Source organism: Haliotis rufescens, unplaced genomic scaffold (genome assembly GCF_023055435.1).
Source record: "Haliotis rufescens isolate VD_foot unplaced genomic scaffold, xgHalRufe1.0.p SCAF_6, whole genome shotgun sequence".
NCBI classification, from domain to species: domain Eukaryota; kingdom Metazoa; phylum Mollusca; class Gastropoda; order Lepetellida; family Haliotidae; genus Haliotis; species Haliotis rufescens.
In genome coordinates, this window is record NW_025964334.1 from 33,526,037 (window position 1) to 33,546,950 (window position 20,914).

General features: G+C 42.0%; 1 protein-coding gene across 2 annotated transcripts in view; it reads left to right on the forward strand.

Moving 5' to 3' along the window:
- Positions 1-5,443: 5,443 nt before the first annotated feature.
- LOC124116043 (nitric oxide synthase, brain-like) overlaps positions 5,444-20,914 on the forward strand; it is a 30,369-nt gene continuing 14,898 nt past the window's right edge. The window contains exons 1-11 of one of the 2 annotated variants that reach the window (XM_048386517.1): positions 5,444-5,618; positions 10,845-11,360; positions 12,346-12,488; positions 13,103-13,265; positions 14,044-14,135; positions 14,490-14,631; positions 16,784-16,923; positions 17,349-17,523; positions 18,889-18,990; positions 19,740-19,934; positions 20,383-20,456. In XM_048386517.1, the coding sequence (XP_048242474.1) occupies positions 11,022-11,360; positions 12,346-12,488; positions 13,103-13,265; positions 14,044-14,135; positions 14,490-14,631; positions 16,784-16,923; positions 17,349-17,523; positions 18,889-18,990; positions 19,740-19,934; positions 20,383-20,456 (1,565 nt within the window). In that variant the 5' untranslated portion in view covers positions 5,444-5,618; positions 10,845-11,021. Of the gene's footprint in view, positions 5,619-10,111; positions 11,361-12,345; positions 12,489-13,102; positions 13,266-14,043; positions 14,136-14,489; positions 14,632-16,783; positions 16,924-17,348; positions 17,524-18,888; positions 18,991-19,739; positions 19,935-20,382; positions 20,457-20,914 lie in introns of those variants that run through there. The other variant, XM_048386516.1, reaches the window with a different exon arrangement.

The following is a 20,914-nucleotide window of genomic DNA, read 5'->3' on the forward strand; positions in this document are numbered from 1 at the left end:
TCACGGCGGGGGACAGACACCAGAAATGGGCTTCACATATTGTACCCATGTCGGGAATCGAACCTGGGTCTTCGGCGTGACGAGCGATCGCTTTAACCACTAGGCTACCCGAGAATAGCTTTGATGTTTTGTCATGATGTTTATGTATTATGAATCGATCAGCCAGTAGTTCTCCCACATGTACGTCCATATACTTCACATGTTGGACAGTTGTTCTCTTTATATTTCCTATTGTATTCTTTCTTCTTTTTTTCATTTTCTTGGTTTTATCTTCGTTATTGTATCAATTCACCACATTGATTGTACCACAATTAAAACGCAGATGTATGAATATGGTAATTAAATTTTAATCCAGAATAGACTGAGAAAGTATTATTCTCACGTAAGGTTAATTCATGTGCGAAAGCCTAATTAAAAATGAAAGGTGTTGATGTTGCTCCAAGATTGCACCTGGAATGCTCATATTCATGAACTCATAAAGAAAGTAAATTCAATGATAAGCTTCAAACACAGGCTAACCCGAAAATCGTCGAAATCAAGTGTAAAATTTATATTATGCCATTTTGTTTATCATTGTTCGCATATATGGGATAACTGACATCATCACGCCTCCATGTCAGGATGACGAGACCTGTTTCTTCCACGTGATCTTGATAAAATAGGGGTGGTCGGGTAGAAGAGTGGTTAAAGCGTTCGCTCGACACGGGTTCGATTCCCGACATGGGTACAATTTATGAAGCGCATATCCGGTGTCCCCCGCCGTGATATTGTTGGAATATTGCGAAAAAGCGGCGTACAACTATACTCATTCACTCTTGATAAAATACCGCCTGTGAGGGAAACAAATCCCTGAAAGGAAGAATAAATCCCTTATACCCCGCCACGAAGAAAATAAGCTGCATGTGGACTTCTCATCCCTTTTACCCCGCTTTGAAGCCGCACGCTTTTTCCGAGTCAATGAAGGTCAAGTGACATAGCACAAGTTAACGTCAGTTCAATCGTGCAGCTGTTTTCTATCAATGTTGAATTTGTTTTAATTCTTTTACAATGTCATATTACAACATGTGGCGAGTGATATAAAACCTAACAAGGGACGCATGAAACCATACGTACCACCCATGATACTGCTACAACTTATAGTGTGCAAAAGAAAGAAAAAACATTCTTTAAAAAAATATTTTTAGACGTATTAAGAACTATCTGTGGTGCCGTCAGAAGCACTAGTCACGTTTTGATACATTGGGATACTTACTTTAAGCCACTACCTCAAAGAAGACAAGACTTTAAATTACTGCTGTTTTACAATATGATTAATAATTTAACTCCGAATTATTATTTTATTCTTATTCCCGAAAGAGTTTCAAAATTAAATACCCGAGTATTAAGAAATATAATGACAATATTCGGACACCCAGATGTCATCACGAATTCGCAAAATCGTTCTTACCCGAGACCCTAAAACTATGGAAGATGTGCACCATTATGACTTAACTGATGTACAAATATTCAGAAATGTATGAATAAAATGACAACCAACTACCGTTCCAGAAAGTCCACAACCAACTCCGGACAGGCGTGTATCGCAAACCCCCCTATACTGGCCAGTACCTTCACCACTCATCAAACCATCCTCCACAAGTCAAGAGAGGTATAATAGCCATCCTTGCCCGACGAACCAAGAACATCTGCTCCACGCCAGAACACCTTAAAGGGGCACTGATCTAACGCAATTCCCCGGGACTGGTTGTTGCCTTTGTTATTGTTTTTTCCCAGTGAGTACCCGGATGTATAGCAGAAATCTAGACTAGTTCCCGACCTCTGCTGCGCCATTCGTAAGCGCATTAGTCACTTTTATGGGTAGTAATTAGGGCGTATGGTCACATTGATCAACAAAATCAAATACAGTTTTCGAGATAATAAGGAAATGTAGGTATCTTTGTGAATAGCATCGGTAATGGTGTCGAAGTTTTGATAAGTCACTTGCTTGGTAATTTTGTGATTTTCGTTTACACTATTTTGACTTGCAAAACAAAGTATATATTTCACCTGAGCATATGCTTTTTTATAGTGTGTATATTTTTTTACTGTCAAATGTGTAACAAATTTATTAAACGTCTTAATATTCAGTTATTTTACAAAGTGACTGAAAAACATTTCCATCTTTATTATTATGACAACGAATTCCAAACATTTTGATGTTTAATGTCATCACCAAGAGACTGAAAATGTAACGTTGAAAAGTACATTTCTAAGTTGTTTGGCTTTTAATCCTACATAATAATCTGTTGTGATGTTTGTAGGCCCTTTTGATCGTCTTGATCAATCTGGACAGATTTTTTAGTCAAAATGACTGAAATATTTACACATTTTATAAATTGCCTGAGAGAATCACATTTTACAAACTGACTGTAATGTTTACACGCTTACAAAGGAAAAGACCTGTGACAACAACGTCTATCGCGCATTGAAGAATTTCCCAACCAAGACGTAGAGAAACAAGAACGAATCGGTTCAAATGAAGGAAAACAAAATGCAGATATCATAATTACAACCTACCAAATTTATGTGTATAAGTTTTAGGCAGCTTCCTTGTTCGAGGAATGTATCCGTGAATATCCACACAAAGGAACAATATCCCACTCGTCTGCAGCTGTACAAAGAAACTTATTTGATGTCACGTGTCTCAGTAACAATCAAATATTTTAAAAGATATTTATCGTTTCGGGATATTATAACCCGTGTTCGTTTCTCAACTGATCGCTTGGATTGTTTCAGGTGTTTTACATAGGTGTCAAGTCTCAGTGGTCGGCTGAGAAAGCCCACGTGACAACTATTTTCATAGCGTCCACGGTTCCTAAAAATTTCATTGAGTGATAGATAACAATGATCAATCAATCAACGTATTATCAGTTAACCCTTTGAACAAAGTATGTTGTTTTTACATCGGCACTTCGCGCCATGATATGAGTGTATTCCCTTTGTTTTAGTAAACCTAGACATGTAAACACTCACTCTTGACATATCCACTGTGCAAGATAACAGTGATTAATCAATCAACGTATTTTCTGTTAATCCTTTGATGACTAGAACGATCCGTTGATTTACAAAAAAAGTAAATCAACTGATCATTCATCTCTTGCTGGGCTGCCACGTGCATATTACATAACACACATTTCACCTCACTTCAAACCTGGATTTAGATTGAATAATTACCCCAGACACAATAAATGCCAAATGGGAACCTTTGTCAGGTAATCTAAGTGGTGCTACCACTAATTGTACCTGTAATAAATTCATTAACTGAGCATCAAGTGAATGACGACAAATACACAAGTGTAGGGTTATACGAGAAAACGTGGATGACAACAAGGGAGTAGTAATCGTATTATCGACGCAAGCCGAAATCTGAAAATGCTTTCACTGCATGGATATGTTCTTTTTTTCTGTTTGTTTAGGCTGAAGAAATGAATTAACATGCGCCCTTTGTCGAAATCTTTATAGATCCAAGTTAACCAATCAGTGTTCAAAAATGCGTAAAACAAATATTGCCTCCAGCCTCCAAGTTTATTTAGCTGTCCTTGCAGACGGTACCCCAGTCTCTGGTCACGCTCAGTTGCGTTGCGTATCATCCGGGTACTCACGGGGGAAAAACAATAACAAAGGCAACAACCAGTCCGTTAGATCAGTGCCCCTTTAATACCAATCTACGTCACCTGCGACATATCTTTAAAATCTTCAACAACTACCCTACCAGACTAGTAGACCAGACCATCAATACCACCCAAGAGAGAAGACCCCACGTCACGAAAACTGTTCCATTTGTCATCAGCCTGTCCTACAAAGGTACAGCCAGTCATCATATCAAACCAAGCCAACATTGAAAGCCAACAGGAAAACAATCCAGAACATTTTTTCTCAAAGCCAACGGTAGACCTTCAACAACATCAGATGATCCCTACGGTGCATTTTATACCCCCATCACACCAAACTAGTTCTCAATACGTTCGCGAAAGTGTTGTCGAACGGGCTCCAACTGTGTATGAACGTAGCGGACGTAGTAGCAACTATTGACAGTCTTTTTACGAACTTCATGGACAGGCTCGGACGGGGAGGGTGCTCTAGAACTTTGAGTCTGCTCAAAACTTTATCCCGTCTATCCCGTTCTGCAATTAGTCGGATTGACGACGTACTTAACGTACTTGTTCGGGTTAACAATTAGTTAGAACTGGCTTGGACGTATTGTGAACGAGGTAGAACGAAGTTGAACTGGTTCAGAACGAGGTTGAACTGGTTCAGAACGGGTTGAGAACGGCTGTGGACGTGCTCGAACGGCTTTGAAACGTTGTCGGGATGAGGTGAACGGGCACTTTTACACGATCTGAACTGGATACAAACGGACTGCAGACTGGCCAAAAACGAGATAAGAACGAGATAGACGTATTGAGGACGGCTTATGAACGAACTAGCATCGTATTTTACGCAAAACTATCCGTTCTACCGTGATCACAGCTCGTTCTAGTATTTTTTTTAGAACGGGGTAGAACGGGATAGAACTACTTGGTGTAATGGTAGCATTATCACATTATATGTGATTGTGGTGAATCGTATGCTGAAGAAACATCAAGGCCTCTCTCAAAAAGAAACATCAAACCTCATTACAACATTTGGCAAAATACAAACTTTCATACATGTTATTGTCTAAAAGAAGAATTACATTTGAAAACACCATACAAAATAGATCTGGATATCACTTGAAAATAGCGATCCGGGGTTACATAGGCTTGTGCAATGACGTTAATCTTTGTTTGGCGCCTCCTTTGTAACAGTCATTATCGTAACTAGTTTTGAAAAGACAGACAACCTCGCTGACTATGTTATTGAACCTATTCATCATCAGCCAAACATGACATGCACACATGCTATGGAAGACGCTATCGCACCAACGCAGAGTGCAAAAGCCAATATAACACATAATGTTGCTTAGACCGTGGATCGCGTTGATCTGATATGCAACCTATTATGATGTTTACTCTAACGTTGCGAGGGAATATGTCGTGGTGTCAAACATAATCTGATGTGTTGTTGTTGTTGTTGAGCATGTCTCGCGTGCACACTGCAGAGATGAGCATATTCCGGGCGACCTTCTCAAACAGTCATAAGTCTTTGTGTCACGCAAGACAAATACAGTTTCCACTTCTGTAGCACACGACCCTTTACAATTCAGTGTTGCAGCAGATAGCAATGCACAATACAGTGTAGTTTATATTATACATTGTTATGAGTGGGTCCACTTGGGGTGGACGGTGTCATGCTTGATTGAGTTAAGCAAGCTGTCTGACGAGGAGAAGCGTGCTTGTGGGGTGATTGGAGTTTGTGAGTTGGCTTGGCAATTGATAGGTGTGGGCCGATTAACCGTCTGTTGTTGTGTGCTCAAGTAGATAGATAGCTCACTCTTGGAAATTTGTATTACTATATGAGGGCAAGTTATCTTATAGAATTGGAAAGGGAGAAATGGAGAAATATGGTATGACTGAACGAGGGCAGTTTGGAACCTGTAACATAGGACAAGAACTGTGTAAGATTGAATGCGTTATGAATGTGATCTCAAGGAATCTGAGGTGACTATTATCTATATTGTACATTTGCCATATTGCTTTGCCTGAACAGATTAACATTGTATATGAGTGCCTTGCCCAGTAACTGAGAATTGTTATGTACTTATCTTGGTTTTAATTATGAAATCTAGCTTTAAACATCAGAGATTGTTGTGGGATTCTTGTAATGGTCATTCGTGGTATTAGCGGGAACCGCCGCCGTTCATCCCACACGTATCAACATGTTATAAAATATGCTGGATTTGAAGGTGATAGGAATAATTTTAAATTAATCTGTCAGTGGATCGATTCTCATGATACTACAATTACCGGATAGTCTGGTCCAAACTCGACAATTTTGCAGACCGCCGCCTTATAGCTGCAACAAACAAACAACTTGTACAAACTAACTAGAGTTATCGTCACTTCTGAAAGAAAACTATTTTTCTCACATGCACTCTTATGAGTTTGTTTCAAACGATTGTCTTCATTCATATTGTGAAATGTATGAATTATAAACTATATATGTATTGTACAACATTTACTTCACCTGCGACATTATGAAACTGTGGCCAAATAATCATGACTAATCGTGAAATAAACATGACATAAATATTGCTGTTAATTAATAAGCAAATTTAATTTAGAAACACGTCTCAAAATGCACCACGACATTCGATTTGCTTACGGGTTACTGCCAGTTGACAGTAAACGTGTCAGTTCAAGTGTATTTAAAGAATATTTTCATTGGATTTAGCACATAATATGCAATATCCTCTGTAATAAATATATAAGAAACAATTACAATGTGATATCCCAAACACTCGTTTTAGACACTCAAGTTCCCCATCGCAACACACTCAGTGGTAATACCATATGTGTGTACATTTAGAAAGCAATAATAGAGAATATTAATACAGTAAATATGTCTGAAAGTACGTCATTTATCACCAGTTATGGTATTAACTTTATCCTTCCATAAATCAGTAAACCACTTCTGCTCATCTAAGATAAACATTTTTTTCGGCGAAGTGTGGATTTCATGTCAATGTCGTCTGTGAACGCTTACGTTTTGATGACCACTTGTGAACGATATTAGGAAGTCTAGTCTCTTGAAGTCTTAGCCACAGTCTATACACTTTCAGTCGCTGTTATGCTACACATGAAATCCAGCCTATGTCCCCTCTCGTGGCAATATTGGATGTGTTTGCGTTGGCACCCAGGGAAATGCGGCACGCTCTGTTCTGTACCATATTCATAATTCTTTGTTCATAACGACCCCAAATACCAGGCTCCAATAAGTCAATATCGGCTGTACAAGTGAGTTAAAGGCAGTGAATACGCCATAAGCCACCCCACAGCGTCACAAAACTTAGCACAGTGTGCACTAAGTGTCAGTGTCAGTTTAAGCCCCAAGTGCTGATCCAGTTAGTCCGATATATTTATATAAGCCGGGGTGTAGTCCAAAGAAATATCGCCATATGTGAACTTTGCTTGAGAACAACTCATGTCACGTGGTCTGGAATGCATTATTTTCGACTTGTCACTATTAAGTTCTAATCTTCATTTAACACACCATTCATGTGTGTTGTCTAGCATCTGTTGAAGGCTCTCTTCCATGGAAGAGGAATCACTATATCCTCAGCATAAAACAGACAGTCATATCACCAATCTCTATACCAAGGTTATCAATGTAGATCGAGAATAATGTTGGCGACATTAAACATCCTCGTTTAACTCCATTTGGAAGTTTAAACCACGGCGTCAGTAAACCATTAACCCCACAGCACACTGAACACCCTCGTACATTGACTGAATGGCACTCAATATGTTTACTTGTACACTCATAGCTTCCAGCTTGAACCAAAGACAGTTACGGTTCACGCTATCAAATGCTTTCTTCATGTCTATGAGACAATTAAAGTAGATTGTTTTGCGATTCTTCTATTGTCTAATATCTTATGAAAACTATATGGGTGATCTAGACAGCTCCTTTGCTTTCAGAATCCGTTTCTCTTCCACCAATTGAGTATATCGCAATACATTTTGCAGGGTGCAGACATTAGGGTGATGCCTCTGTAAGTCATACATATACAATATACAATTATACAATATACATAGTCATCGATGACTGAGGATTCCCCTCTTCTGGTTATCATACTTATCACTATTGTCATAATAATTATAATTCATCACATCATAAATGATATTCTTGAAAAGAATTCCAATATTCCAACACAAACTGTAAGCAATCGGTGTATTCTCCGAAATGGTAAATTAATGGTCTCTCCTCCCACGCCTAGCTGAAACGCCGTGATGTAACTGAAATACTGAAATACGGCGTTAAACCAAACTCACTCACTCACTCAAACACGTAACGTAATAGGTCGCGAAATATCGCGTGGTGCTCAGGGCCCATGTGTAACGTTGATTGTAAATGTATGGGTCATAGGCGTGGGCAAAATCTTTTAGGAGAAGTAGAGCCCTCTAGTGACAGATTGCTTTGATTGTACAGATCAAGGGCGGTTAACAATGGTTACGTGTATATGGGATGGGTTTTTTTGTAGCTGAGGATAGGCTAAACATGTTTCTCGGAAATCATCGCGTGATTCATTATAATTGACAATGAAAAATTAGTTTTCAAATGTCACGTGTCATGTGCATGACGCATACTCTGTTATTCACAAAAAAGACATGCTTGGCAACTGACATTGTATCTAAAGGACTTGTTTCAGGGTGTGCCCAGTTGGGTTTGTTGGTATTTTTAGTGGAAAACGGATTTTCCTCCCACATCAAGCTGACACGCCGTGATATAACCGGAAAACTGTCCACTCACTCTTGGTGGAGGTCAGTGGGGTAGACTAGTGGTTAAAGCGTTCGCTCGTCACGCCGAAGGCACAGGTTCGATTCTCCATTAGGTACAACGTGTGAAGCCCATTTCTGATGTTCCCCGCTGTGATATTGCCGGAATATTGCTTAAAACGGCGTATACCCATACTCACTCACTCACTCACTCACTCACTCACTCTTGGTGGAAATAATTAAAACCGTATTTCTCCATCACCACGTATGTTTTGAATAGTCTTCAGCTACCCATGCTGAGACGATTAACGGGATCGGGTGGTCAGGTTCGCTGACTTGGTTGATGCATGTCGTCGTACCCCAATTGCGTGGATCGATGCTCATTATGCCAATAACTGGGTTGTCTGGACCAGACTTGATTTACAGACAGCCGTCATATAGCTGGGATATTGTTGAGTGCGGCGTTAAACAACAAACAAAACAACTGCTCCAACTACCACAACGACTACAACAACTGCTACCACCACTACTACTACTGCAAGTACTTCTACTGCTACTACTAATACCCCAACCACTACTGCTACTGCTACTGCTACTTTCTACTTGTACTACTACTACTACTACTACTACTACTACTACTACTACTACTACTACTTATTTCTTATGGTTATTGAAATGCTTTTGTCGCTTTTATGTAAGTAAATATTAATTCAGTTAATCAGTTAGGAGGATTATAATAATTGCTCGATTTCTAGTCGGTCACTGAAAGTCAATAGAAGCTCAGCAAAAAGGGTTGTAAACATGGCGTTGATTGATATCACCACCTAAAGACAACGGTAACACCTATTTGAACGACAATGATGTGTTCATAACCTTTTCCGATGTCAAAAAATGTATCTCAACAGTTTCATGGAGATTAAATCTACATTGATAAATAAAGAGAATATGTTCACCTGAGACAGCCACGTTGCGTTCATACATATATTAATGAGTGAACTCGGCCAGTTTGTGACGTCATGGTACCAGGAGACTATATTAACCCTACTGTCACTCGCACACCACGTCCGTGCTGACATGGATCCAGTAGGATATATGATATTTTTTTTGTGAAAATGGTAATCTTCCATTTATTTAGGAGCGTAGGAAACATAGGATAAATCTAAACACGATAATGAACTCTGTGTAATCCAAGAACAACATTTACAATTATTTCACACGTTACAAAATACATGAAGACGATGACCATATGTACACACCTCCGATATATATGTTCATAGTCACTTAAATGCTCTTTATTTCAGGACCCACGGAACAAATGCGAATTTGACGGACAATTGAGACGTCAGTTTTAAACGTTGGTCATATGGACCTCGGATTACACTTTCATTTCCTAGCATGTAAAAATTCGGAAAATACTGTCCCTTCGTGTGATGATTGAGGCAATGGAATTTTGACAGCTTGCCTTCGCGTTGTGTACCTGTGCCGGATAGACATTAGATATTCACACGTGGTTTATTGTTTGTTAATTTCTATTGATTGAAGAATTTGAATAAAACATCAACAGCTGTTTTCGGCTTTAACCGTGAAAAAACACAGTTCTGTGAATATATTTTCCCAACATCTGTTGTGAGCGAAGACCGCTTTTTAGGTTGTTGTTGAAAATTACTAAAATACTGCATTTTACAATTTTGCTGACGACAAGAATGATGCTTTTTATTGGAGACAACAACACATTCCGTGGTGTACAAACGCACGACCCAGCACATCATTATCAAGTTTTTAGCTAAAATGTCAAATTGATGCTACTTTTTAGCCAAACGATATTCCAACACAAACTGTAAGCAATCGGTGTATTCTCCGAAATGGTAAATTAATGGTCTCTCCTCCCACGCCTAGCTGAAACGCCGTGATGTAACTGAAATACTGAAATACGGCGTTAAACCAAACTCACTCACTCACTCAAACACGTAACGTAATAGGTCGCGAAATACCACGTGGTGCTCAGGGCCCATGTGTAACGTTGATTGTAAATGTATGGGTCATAGGCGTGGGCAAAATCTTTTAGGAGAAGTAGAGCCCTCTAGTGACAGATTGCTTTGATTGTACAGATCAAGGGCGGTTAACAATGGTTACGTGTATATGGGATGGGTTTTTTTGTAGCTGAGGATAGGCTAAACATGTTTCTCGGAAATCATCGCATGATTCATTATAATTGACAATGAAAACTTAGTCAGCAGTTGTTTTGTTTGTTGTTTAACGCCGCACTCAACAATATCCCAGCTATATCTCAACAGTTTCATGGAGATTAAATCTACATTGATAAATAAAGAGAATATATTCACCTGAGACAGCCACGTTGCGTTCATACATATATTAATGAGTGAACTCGGCCAGTTTGTGACGTCATGGTACCAGGAGACTATATTAACCCAACAGTCACTCGCACAGCTAGCACCGTCCCATCCTGCCTCTGTGCTGTCTCCAACAGACGGTGCTCCACCAGAAACTGACCAACAGTCTGCTGTAAGCGAATTTGCAGCCCAGCGTCCGGTACAACGACGGTCGAAGAGCACGATTACAACGTCGTAAATCCATTACGTTGACGTACACCACGTCCGTGCTGACATGGATCCAGTAGGAAAAAGTAACTCGTGCCGTAGAGGCCGGAACAAAAGGAAACCAAATAGGAATCGAAGGTTCCGTCAGGGCAAAGGAGATTCGAACCCAGACTGCGTATCTGATAGTGTCCGGAACGAAAATAAGATCCCCCAAAATGGAACGCTGAAGGTCCCTCTTGAGAAGCAAGTGGTCAGGGTCAGTGGACTCAAGGTGGGGAACAGGAAGAAAGGAGGCTTGTCTGGTGCTGTTGCAACAGGGACGCCGCGTTCATGTCCTGTAACATCATTGAGGAACTGGTTGGATGGATCGACTACAACTGACACGCTGCACAAGAAGCAGCTTCAGGTAGATTTGTTATTTTTTGTTTAACGCCTCCCCCAGTAATATTCCAATTGTTTGACTCCTTCTGTAAATAATCGAGTATCAATCTACACAAGTGGGATACGATGACATGCATCAACCATGTCAACAGGTCTGACCATCCGATCATGTTAGTCGCAAGCATAGGTGAATGGAGACCAATTCTAACCTGGATCTTCACGTTTTAGGTAGTTATAATACTGGTAGCACTGTGACTGTAGCACTGTGACGAGTATTAAGTATTTAATATTCACATAATAGGAAATAGCAGTATGTATAGCAAAGTGTATTTTGTTTGATTGTTTGTTATTTAACGCAGCACTCAGCAATAATCCAGCTATATAACGGCCATCGTGCTCGTAATAGTTGTTGTTGTAGATATTAAGAAAACCAAAACCACATTTGTGACGGCACTGTCTCGTCTCTGTAACTTTCGTTATTTGAAAACGCCATATTCCTGAATGGACAGGTGTTAGTTTCATTTCGAGTCGAGTTCGATGTTACTGTATCAGATGCAGCGACCGAGGCAGTAAAGTCGACTCTTTCTTGCTTAAAGGTTCATAACTTTCGACAAAATACATTTTCAAACGAAATATTTGGTATACCAAAAGGTAAATGGTTTGGGACCAAAAGGGTTTAAACATAGCCAAACATGAGTGAGAGAGTTGGCTTTAACTCTGCTTTGATCAGAATTTCAGTTACAGAAGGGCGTGTCAGTTTCATATAGGAGGGAAACCCGAAGGGGTGCATATCAAACTATTACCACTTTGCTGCAACCACGAGCAAAGGGAAAGGTGCTGGCAAACAAGGAAACATAATCAAGACGAATCTAGGGTTCGAACCCATGACCATGACACGCCTATGAATCGTTACTCTGCACAAGTTGCATCTCCTTAGACGACTGGTCAATCTATGCAGCTATTATAACCAAATTTGTTTATGTGTCATATTACTTTGTTCTCCATGCCAGCCAGTGGACTGCTCAAAGATGCGATGCATGGGGTCAGTGATGATGAATGACAGCATGAAGCATCCCCTGACTCTGAGGTCAAGGCAGAACCTTCTGACGGACGCCAAGGACTTCATTGGCCAGTACTACGCCTCTATGAAAAGGTATGTGGTCAGAGACGGTACATCTACGCTGTCCTACATTTTTCTAACGTCGTTCAGCGTTGACCTTCAGTTTTCTCGTGGCTTTCAGCGTTGACCTACAGTGTTATCATGTCGTTCAACTTTGTACCCTGTTTACACCCAAATTACAGAGAACAATGGCTGGTAAAACGATCTTTGTCAACAACCAACAGTATAGAACTGTCCTGTTTGATATGATAACGTGCAGTTTATCAGGATGGCACCAGATCGAGTTGGAAGTTGTTTTGAAATCATTCGGTATTTATATACATCTTAAACGTCACCTACCCGAGATGTATGCCCCTCCTACAACAAAACCTCGTTTATGTGGATGGTGCCATATTACAGAAATTCGTCCCGATTAACAAATATCTGTTTTAGTGAAAATCGTAATTCTCCGAACTAACGGAATTGTTATTCAAATGATGATATAATATCACATGTAACGAAATATTTATTAAATATATTATTTAATTTGAAAACCAAAATAAGACCGAATGGTGTTTAGGAGGTATTGGTAAATGAGTTCCCGTATAGATTTATATAATCCTGTAGGTTTTTAACGAAACCCAAGTTTTGTTTTCCGTATTCATCAGCTCAGACACAGAGGATCACAAAATTAGATGGGCGGAAGTTGAAGACGCCATTTCTACATCCGGGACCTATGATCTGACTTTGGAAGAACTGACCTTCGGTGTGAAGACAGCATGGAGGAACGCGCCACGATGTATTGGAAGAATACAGTGGTCAAAACTGAAGGTAATATGTCATTCAGGGTCCGGGAAATAACACAAGAAAGATCATTACAAGGACGTGTGTCTGTAGAAGGAATGATTCGTTGGTGCTAAAAGAACGGTCATTATCAGGATATGTGTCCGTAAAAGTAAGAGGTACCACCAGAACAATAACTGCCAGGATGTGAGTCTGTAGAAGGAATTGGTAAATTAGAACATTAACTGCTAGCATATGTGTCTGTAGAAGAAATTTGAAGCACTTGAACAATACTTGCCAGGATGTGTGTCAGGAGAAGGAATTTATAGTACAAGGACAACCATTGTCATGTTTGTTTGTTTGTTGTTTAACGCCGCGGTCTGTAAATAATCAAGTCTGGACCAGACCAGACAATCTAGTCATTGACACCATGTGCATCGATCCTCGCAAAGTCAAAGAAGCCTTACCACCCGACCCCGTTAGTTCGCCTTTTACGTCAAGCATAGTCGCCTTTTATGGCAAGCATGGGATCTTTACGAGACACCATTGTCATTATGTGTGTCTGTAAGAGTTGGTAGCACTAGACATCAATCAGCCAAGTCACCAAACATAACCACCTGATCCTTTATATTTGCATTGTACGACAAGCATACAGAGACATCGTACGACAAGTCACAGAGACCAGTTACTAACCAGGAATCCAATCTAACAAACGTAATGACATTTTTAATGGAACGAACTAATTGCTCAATCATTTGTTAAATCCAGTTAGATTACTTACAAATCGCGGTTATAATGTTACAGACATATATTTGGTTGTTTGAAGGTGTTTGATGCTCGTCACGTAGCCACGACCCAGGAGATGTTTGAAGCGCTGTGCACCCACATTGAGTACAGCACCAATAATGGAAATATCAGGTAACTACGTTACGACACACACACACACACACACACACACAGACACAGACACACACACATAGACACACAGACACACACACACACACACACACACACACACACACACACACACACACACACACACACACACACACACACACACACACACACACACCAGAATTAGTTAGTATCGCAGTACAGGTTTTCTTATATTTTTTCTACCAAAAATGAAAAACAACGATTGAACACACCCTTTCGTGTGACGTTGCACAAACTACTGATCTGCATTTAAAGGACGTCTTGAATTAGCTGGAATCGTGCTGACTGAAGAGTAAAAAAGCAACATCAATCTACAGGCACTAATATCACTTTCAGGTCTGCGATCACTGTGTTTCCTCAGCGCACTTCCGGGAGAGAGGACTTTCGGGTATGGAACATTCAACTGATCCGATACGCCGGTTACCGCCAGTCTGACGGTAGCGTCGTCGGCGATCCCGCCAACGTCGAGTTCACAGAGGTTGGATTATGTTTACTCTTGTTGCCATACCGCGTGTTGCCTGACCCTAGCCATGCTGCTTCTCCCTAGCCTTGTTACTTTAACGTGTGTTGATTTACCCTAGCCATGTTGCCTCACCATAGCAATGTTGCTTCTCCCTAGCCATGTTGCCTTACCCATGCCATGTTGCTTCTACCAAGAAATGTTGCCTTACCCATGCCATGTTGCTTCTACCAAGAAATGTTGCCTTACCCATGCCATGTTGCTTCTACCAAGCAATGTTGCTTCTATCAAGCAATGTTGCCTTACCGTGTGTTGCCTTACCCTAGCCATGATGCCTCACTCTAGCCATGAAGCTTCTCCCTAGCCATGTCGCTTTAACGTGTGTTGACTTACCCTAGCCATGTTGCCTCACCCAAGCCATGTTGCCTCACCCAAGCCATGTTGCCTCACCCTAGCCATGTTGCCTCACCCTAGCCATGTTGCCTCACCAAAGCCATGTTGCCCCACCCAAGCCATTTTGCCTTACCGTGTCCTGCTTTACCGCAGCCCTGTTGCCTTATCGTGTGATGCCTTACCCTAGCCATGTTGCCTCACCCTAGCCATGTTGCCCCACCCAAGCCACGTTACCTTACCGTGTGCTGCCTAACCGCAGCCCTGTTGCCTTATCGTGTGATGCCTTACCCTAGCCATGTTGCCTCACCCTAGCCATGCTGCCTCAACCTAGCCATGTTGCCCCACCCAAGCCATGTTGCCCCACAACAGCCATTTTGCCTTACCGTGTGCTGCCTTACCGCAGCCCTGTTGCCTTATCGCGTGATGCCTTACGCTAGCCATGTTGCCCCACAACAGCCCTGTTGCCTTATCGTGTGATGCCTTACCCTAGCCATGTTGCCTTACCCTAGCCATGTTGCCTCACCCCAGCCACGTTACCTTACCGTGTGCTGCCTTACCGCAGCCCTGTTGCCTTATCGTGTGATGCCTTACGCTAGCCATGTTGCCCCACAACAGCCCTGTTGCCTTATCGTGTGATGCCTTACCCTAGCCATGTTGCCTCACCCTAGCCATGTTGCCTCACCCCAGCCACGTTACCTTACCGTGTGCTGCCTTACCGCAGCCCTGTTGCCTTATCGTGTGATGCCTTACCGCAGCCCTGTTGCCTTATCGTGTGATGCCTTACCACAGCCCTGTTGCCTTATCGCGTGATGCCTTACCGCAGCCCTGTTGCCTTATCGTGTGATGCCTTACCGCAGCCCTGTTGCCTTATCGCGTGATGCCTTACGCTAGCCATGTTGCCTCACCCAAGCCATGTTGCCCCACCCCAGCCACGTTACCTTACCGTGTGATGCCTTACCGCAGCCCTGTTGCCTTATCGCGTGATACCCCACCCTAGCCATGTTGCCTCACCCAAGCCATGTTGCCTCACCCAAGCCATAGTGCCTCATCCTAGCCATGTTGCCTCACCCTTGCCATGTTGCCTCACCCTAGCCATGTTGCCTCACCCAAGCCATGTTGCCCCACCCTAGCCATGTTGCCTCACCCTAGCCATGTTGCCTCACTCAAGCCATGTTGATTCACCCAAGCCATGTTGCCCCACCCTAGCCATGTTGCCTCACCCTAGCCATGTTGCCTCACTCAAGCCATGTTGCCCAACCCCAGCCACGTTACCTTACCGTGTGCTGCCTTACCGCAGCCCTGTTGCCTTATCGTGTGATGCCTTACCGCAGCCCCGTTGCCTTATCGCGTGATGCCTTACCCTAGCCATGTTGCCTTACCCTAGCCATGTTGCCTCACCCTAGCCATGTTGCCCCACCACAGCCACTTTACCTTACCGTATGCTGCCTTACCGCAGCCCTGTTGCCTTATCGCGTGATGCCTTACCCTAGTCATGTTACCCCACAACAGCCATTTTGCCTTATCGTGTGCTGCCATACCGCAGCCCTGTTGCCTTATCGCGTGATGCCTTACCCTAGCCATGTTGCCCCACAACAGCCATTTTGCCTTACCGTGTGCTGCCATACCGCAGCCCTGTTGCCTTATCGCGTGATGCCTTACCCTAGCCATGTTGCCCCACCCCAGCCACGTTGCCTTATCGTGTGTTGCCTTCCCCTAGCCTGTTTGCTTTACCCGTGTTGCCGTACCCTAACCATGTTGCCTTACCTTGTGTTTCCAGGTGTGTGAAGCGTTGGGGTGGAGCGGCAGGGGCGGGATGTTTGATGTGCTTCCCATTGTACTATCTGCTGGAGACGGCGACCCTGACCTGTTTGACCTCCCCGAGGATCTTGTGCTGGAGGTGGAGATCAAACACCCTAAGTGTGTAGTAGACTGATGTTCTCTGATTGATAACATAGTGACAGATAAAACATTCATAAGGGGTTATCTTAAAAGTAATTTGTTTGTGTGAAAATCGTAAGTTAATTTCATATATATCATGTTTCAGTTATCATTTTACGTCTTTGAGATGTTTCTTTTTCACCTGGACTTAATATTTACAATCACATTTCTGAAACACTTATTGACAGACATTGTACGTTGGTCTTATACCTTATCTTATTAACGTTGTTATATTAATCATTTTGTAATAAATACTCAGTTTTAAATCAGAATGTTCCTTAATAGGTATTCTCCTGTTTTGGGAAGAATAACGTGTGAGAAAATACTGCTTTTTAAAAAAAAATACTATAATACAAAAATAGTCAAATTGGTATTGATTACTTAATTGTTTGGCTTAAAACTAGCTACCCGTGGTTTGAGGGACTAGGGTTAAAGTGGTTCGCGGTCCCAGCTGTCTCGGCGATGTTGTTCGACTGTGGGGGTCTGGAGTTCCCGGCAGCCCCCTTCAACGGCTGGTACATGGGGACGGAGATAGGGGCCAGGGACTTCTGTGACGCAGCTAGGTACAACGTCGTTGAGGTAGGCACAAGACGGACTTTGGTGCTAGATACAACGTTGTAGATGAAGGCACAAGAAGGACTTTGTTGCTAGATACAACGTCGTTGAGATAGACACCAGAAGGACGTTTAGTGCTAGATACAACGTCGTTGAGGTAGACACCAGAAGGACGTTTAGTGCTAGATACAACGTCGTTGAGGTAGACACCAGAAGGACGTTTAGTGCTAGATACAACGTCGTTGAGGTAGACACCAGAAGGACGTTTAGTGCTAGATACAACGTCGTTGAGGTAGACACCAGAAGGACGTTTAGTGCTAGATACAACGTTGTAGATGTAGGCACAAGAAGGACTTTGTTGCTAGACACAACGTCGTTGAGGTAGGCTCAAAAAGGACTTTGGTTCTAGATACAACGTTGTAGATGTAGGCACAAGAAGGACTTTGTTGCTAGACACAACGTCGTTGAGGTAGGCTCAAAAAGGACTTTGGTTCTAGATACACCGTTGTAGATGTAGGCACAAGAAGGACTTTGTTGCTAGACACAACGTCGTTGAGGTAGGCTCAAAAAGGACTTTGGTGCTTGGTACAATGTTGTTGGGGTAGGCACAAGAATGACTTTGGTGTTAGATACAACGCTGTTGAGATTGGCACAGGAAGGACTTTGGTACTAGGTGCACGTGCAGCATCATTCAGGAACGTCCCCACATCTTTTACAAGTTTATTGTTCGATACAATATCATAAATGTAGCTCCTGCAGGTATTTCTATGACGCCGTTCGATACAAGAAATCAGCACAAGGGCATGACGCTGTTCGATACAAATTAGTTACAGTTCACCCATCACGTATTCCTCTGACGCTGTTCGATACAATATAGGTGCATGTCTCGCAGGTATTTCCCTGACGCTTTAGGGTACAAAATCATAAGGGTACGTCATGCAGGTATTTCACTCACGGTAAACGATACAAGAGCAATATAGTTCTTCCAGCATTGTTTTTGACGCCGTTCGATATGATACGATTCGTTTTTGTATGACGCTGTTCGGCACAATATTAATGTAGGACGTCGAAAGGATATACATGCTGTACGCCCCAAGAACAATGGCAAAGGCTTCGTGTATGGAAAGATATTTCGATTTTCAGATTCATATCTTTGAAACGTCCTTTGCTTCTATGAATGTATTATTTAAAGTCAGCAAAGTGCGGTTCTTTGGTTTTATCGACAACCAATGTCGTAAACGTTCATTACTTACGTATTGGATAAACAAACAAACAATGACTCGCGTGTTTTGTTCTGATTAATTAATATTGGTATCGCTGACTTATGTTTCCATTATTTTCAGTCATTGCAAAGTAATGGTTTATTCTCTCGTTGTTTGCCAATATCAGAAAGTTGCCGTTATGATGGGTCTGAACACTGGGGCGAACTCCTCTCTGTGGCGTGACCGAGCCCTAGTTGAGGTCAACATTGCTGTACTACATAGCTTCCAGGTACGTGCACTGTTGAGAGTATATGATTTATGTGTATTTTGCCTTGCATTTTGAAGATTTGCGCGCCAGTCATGTGCCAATGAGATGTACATAAAAACAGAACAAGCACATGAAAAAATATTCATCCCGGGTCACGGACTTGCTCATACTTTGATTTTCATTTGAAGTTCTCAAACTCTGGTCTTTTCACTCATTTTAAACATTTTCATGTCAAAAGTCCTTAATGTGCAAGCTTAAGAAAAGAAAGGCTGGTTATCATCCATTTGAACATGTCTGATAATTGTCATTCCAACTTTTTCCGCAAATTTGGCATTTCCAGTGGGCCCAAAAAGGATCTGCCTTCTCTTTTAGGCCCACTATTACCAGACTGGTTTTTAATCAATGCGCTTAAAGCTTCGCATAATCAGATCAACAACATCAACGTTGACGCTGTGTGGTGTGACATATTCTTTCCGACCGAACACTTTCATTCCCCGCTTTGGACGATGCCGATATATACATGGAGTGTAAAATATATATTTAATTATTCAATGCAGTCGTCTTAACTCTTCTTGGCAGGATATATAAATAGAGTCATGTTATGACCACAGAGTTATAAGTGTACTCTTTTTTATTACAATATATAGCAGCCACGACATACAAAAACCCAAACCACTTGGCTAGGAGTAATGGAGTTGTCCTTCATGGGGTTGTTTGTGTCCTAAACATTTCGAAATTCCAGTGTCATTCTAGTCCACGTGTGTTCACAGTTAGCAGGTGCGACGATTGTTGACCACCACACCGCGTCCGAATCCTTCATCCAGCATCTCCATAACGAGCAGCGCCAGCGTGGGGGGTGTCCCGCTGACTGGGTGTGGGTGGTACCCCCGATGAGTGGGAGTCAGACGGATGTGTTTCACCAAGAGATGACGGTCTACAAGCTCAAGCCTTCCTATGAGTACCAGGTAGTGATTCGTGTTACAGATCGATGCTTGTATTTTACTGTTAGATGCGAGTGTCAGCTGCGTGGGTTCGAATCCCACATTTATCGTGTTTCCTTGGTGTGCGCCATACCTGTCGGGTATCTGTTAGAATCCAATTTTTACTCGGCGTCACTGCATGGACTATTTGGTGTGGGTGCGCGCGTGTGTGCACGTGTTTGTGTATGTGTAAGTGTGTGTCCCTATCAAACTCTATCTAGTGTATGGCCCTCTATATGTGCGTGTGTGCGTGCGTGTATGTGTGACTCTGTGTGTGTGTGTGCGTGCGCGCATGTCTGCACTTGTTTGTGTAGGTGTATGTGTGTTACTATTCAATTCTAGCCAGTGTATGACCTTCTATATGCGCATGTGTGTGTGCATGCGTGCGTCCGGCTATAACTCTATATGTTTAACCTCTATGTGTGTATTCCAGGACGACGCGTGGAAGGTTCATGTCTGGAAGAACAAGGACTTGGAAGAAATGTACCTACGGGCGACCAGGAAGAGGTGAGTGTGTCCCAGAATGCAACTTCCGGGGTCTATTTCGAGGGTACCACTCAACGATGTGGTACGCGGGACTCATCTTAAATCGAATTTGGTATGCAAGTTCAACAATCATAAAAAATTTAATGTACGCAAAAGATTCCTTTATATATTACTTTTTTCGATAATTTTTCAGTATTTTTACTTGAAATCGCACCCTTTTCTCAAGGCTTTTGAGATTTCTGGTGAGTAGTATTGTATAAAAAGTTAGATGGTATTCGGGATTCGGGGGAGGAGGTGGTTGGCATCCCCAGAAATGTAGATAAATTAATTATGCATGTTCAGTGAATAAAATAATAGTATTACCTTTCCTGCAGAATCAGACAAGGATTTCAAGGACGCACGACCGTGAAGTGAAAATGTGAATTTATGTGAAACATTGTGCCAATTATGGAACCTAAGCATGTTATCTGATCTATATT